General features: G+C 50.3%; 1 protein-coding gene across 2 annotated transcripts in view; it reads left to right on the top strand.

Annotated features, from left to right (window-relative positions):
• Positions 1-582: 582 nt before the first annotated feature.
• Positions 583-2500, top strand: part of LOC142990348 (ankyrin repeat and fibronectin type-III domain-containing protein 1-like) — a 6545-nt gene continuing 4627 nt past the window's right edge. The window contains exons 1-4 of one of the 2 annotated variants that reach the window (XM_076140115.1): positions 583-1098; positions 1352-1639; positions 1767-1930; positions 2342-2500. The exon at positions 2342-2500 is cut by the window's right edge and continues 3 nt beyond it. In XM_076140115.1, the coding sequence (XP_075996230.1) occupies positions 1827-1930; positions 2342-2500 (263 nt within the window). In that variant the 5' untranslated portion in view covers positions 583-1098; positions 1352-1639; positions 1767-1826. Of the gene's footprint in view, positions 1099-1351; positions 1640-1766; positions 1931-2011; positions 2055-2341 lie in introns of those variants that run through there. The other variant, XM_076140116.1, reaches the window with a different exon arrangement.

The following is a 2500-nucleotide window of genomic DNA, read 5'->3' as shown; positions in this document are numbered from 1 at the left end:
TCTCATGTCTCATGTCTCACTGTCTCATGTCTCATGTCTCACTGTCTCACTGTTTCCCTGGGACCATGTCTCATGTCTCACTGTCTCATGTCTCATGTCTCATGTCTCACTGTCTCCCTGGGACCATGTTTCATGTCTCACTGTCTCATGTCTCACTGTCTCATGTCTCACCGTCTCCCTGGGACCATGTCTCATGCCTCACTGTCTCATGTCTCACTGTCTCCCTGGGACCATGTCTTATGTCTCACTGTCTCATGTCTCACTGTCTCCCTGGGACCATGTCTCATGTCTCACTGTCTCATGTCTCACTGTCTCCCTGGGACCTGTCTCATGTCTCACTGTCTCATGTCTCACTGTCTCCCTGGGACCTGTCTCATGTCTCATGTTGAACTTTGATGATCAACATGAGACAGATGTTCTCAGACACAGAGAGACAGACCTAGAAAGAGAGAAGGAGAGACAGGGACACACAGAGACAGACAGACAGACAGTCTCGCTGCCCCCTGTGGTCACTGTGAGTGACTACATGCTTCTATCAGGCGTGTAGGTGAAGGTTTCCCTCTAGTGGTGAACGTGCAGAGCTGCAGGCTGAGTTTGATTCTGTGAGCGTCAAACTTTATTCTCTCCTGAATTCATGAAAGGAAACAGGAAGCTGTGGAGGAATAAACCCAAGAGAAGAAGAAGAAGAAAAGAGAGATAAGAGAATCAGATCGCTGAGGAGGAAACAGGATGTTTACGTGTTGTTGTGTAATGATGCTTCCTGTTTGACCTCACGAGCTTCAGATCTACAAACCCGAACATTTAAACTAAACTAATAAGACAATCTAACATTATGATGGAACACGTTTAAGAAAGAAAGAAACACAAAAACAACACATGCAGAAGGACAAAAGAATGAAAGAATCAAATACAGGGATTTGTTTAAAGATTACAATCAAATCTGTCTGTCTGTCTGCACGTCTGTCGCTGCCCCTCTCTGTCTGTGTGTGTGTGTGGGGGCAGATGCTTCAGCAGAGGAAGAAACGGGAGAGGAGGAGGAGGAGGAGTATAAGGAGGAAGACGCCTCAGTGGGAAGAAGAAGAAAGACGGAACGTTTCGGTAAAGTTTCTTCCTTTTTTTGTCTTTCTGCTCAAAGTTTCTCTTTAATTTGGTCTAAACTTCCCAAACTTCCCAAACATCCCGATTCTGCTCCGCGGGGTTTTCAGGAAAATGCACGGAACGAACACGGAACAATGAGCGGAACCGGGAAGTCTGAAGCTCAGAACCTAAAGCGGCTTTGTTGTTTCGACCCGAAACTTTTCAGCTGCACACGGCGGTAAATGCGCCTTTGTTTCATCTTCACGGTCTTTAGACCTCTAGACCTCAGACCAGCGGAGTCCACACTGACCCAGGACTCTGCAGCAGGACTAGAGGAGGACCAGAGAACTAGAGGAGGACTGGAGGAGGACCAGAGGAGGACCAGAGGACTAGAGGAGGACCAGAGGAGGACTGGAGGACTAGAGGAGGACTGGATGTGGACCAGAGGACTAGAGGAGGACTGGAGGAGGACCAGAGGAGGACCAGAGGACTAGAGGAGGACCAGAGGGGGACCAGAGGACTAGAGGAGGACTGGAGGAGGACCAGAGGACTAGAGGAGGAGGTTGAGTCTGTGTTTGTCTCCTCAGATCATCTCCACGTCCTGCTAGTGGAGGCTCCTCTGCGCTGCTCTGTTCTGCTGCTCTGCTCTGCTCTGTTCTGCTCTGACTGGTTGCTCTCTTGTCCTCCAGGTCTCCAGAGGTTCTCAGCTCTGCCGCTGTGTTTCCATCTCGGTGCAGCGATGGCTCAAGATGTCTGTGGACTCGGATAAATCTGCCCTGTTCCTGTCGGGCTCCAGGACTTCCTGCCTCTTCCTCAGTGCTGAGGAGAACAATGGAGATTCTGGAGAGGAGAGGTAACATCATCATCATCATCAACATCATCATCATCATCATCATCAGCTGACTCACCTGATGCTTCACTCACTAACACACAGAGACAGACAGAACATCTGAGGACAACCAGACTGAGGGACCAGTGTGAGTGAAGCGTGTGAAGCGTGTGATCAATGAGTGTGAGTGAAGCATGACTGAAGCAAGAGTGAGGTGAGAGTGAGAGTGAGGTGAGAGTGAGGTGGGAATGAGAGTAAGGCGAGAGTGAGGTGGGAGTGAGGTAGGAGTGAGAGTGAGATTGAGAGTGAGGTGGGAGTGAGAGTGAGATTGAGAGTGAGGTGGGAGTGAGGTGAGAGTGAGATTGAGATGAGAGTGAGAGTGAGAGTGAGGTGAGAGTGAGAGTGAGAATGATGCTGGTGTGTTTTGTCCTGCAGCGTCCTGGAGATGCTGAGTTACTCTAAGCTGTCAGACCTGGAGGCGTGGCTCTGCATGCCCTCCACCCTGCTGCTGCCCAGAGGCTCCTCCCCCCACACATCCACTCACTCCTCCTCCTCTTCCTCCTGCAGCCACAGTGAAGACGCTGACTCATCGCT

Source organism: Genypterus blacodes, unplaced genomic scaffold (genome assembly GCF_046128005.1).
Source record: "Genypterus blacodes isolate CSIRO-AG114 ecotype Tasmania unplaced genomic scaffold, CSIRO-AGI_Gbla_v1 ptg000515l_1, whole genome shotgun sequence".
In the NCBI taxonomy this organism is placed as follows: Eukaryota; Metazoa; Chordata; class Actinopteri; order Ophidiiformes; family Ophidiidae; genus Genypterus; species Genypterus blacodes.
The sequence above is the reverse complement of the archived record's forward strand: the minus strand, read 5'-3'. Positions and strand labels throughout refer to the sequence as shown.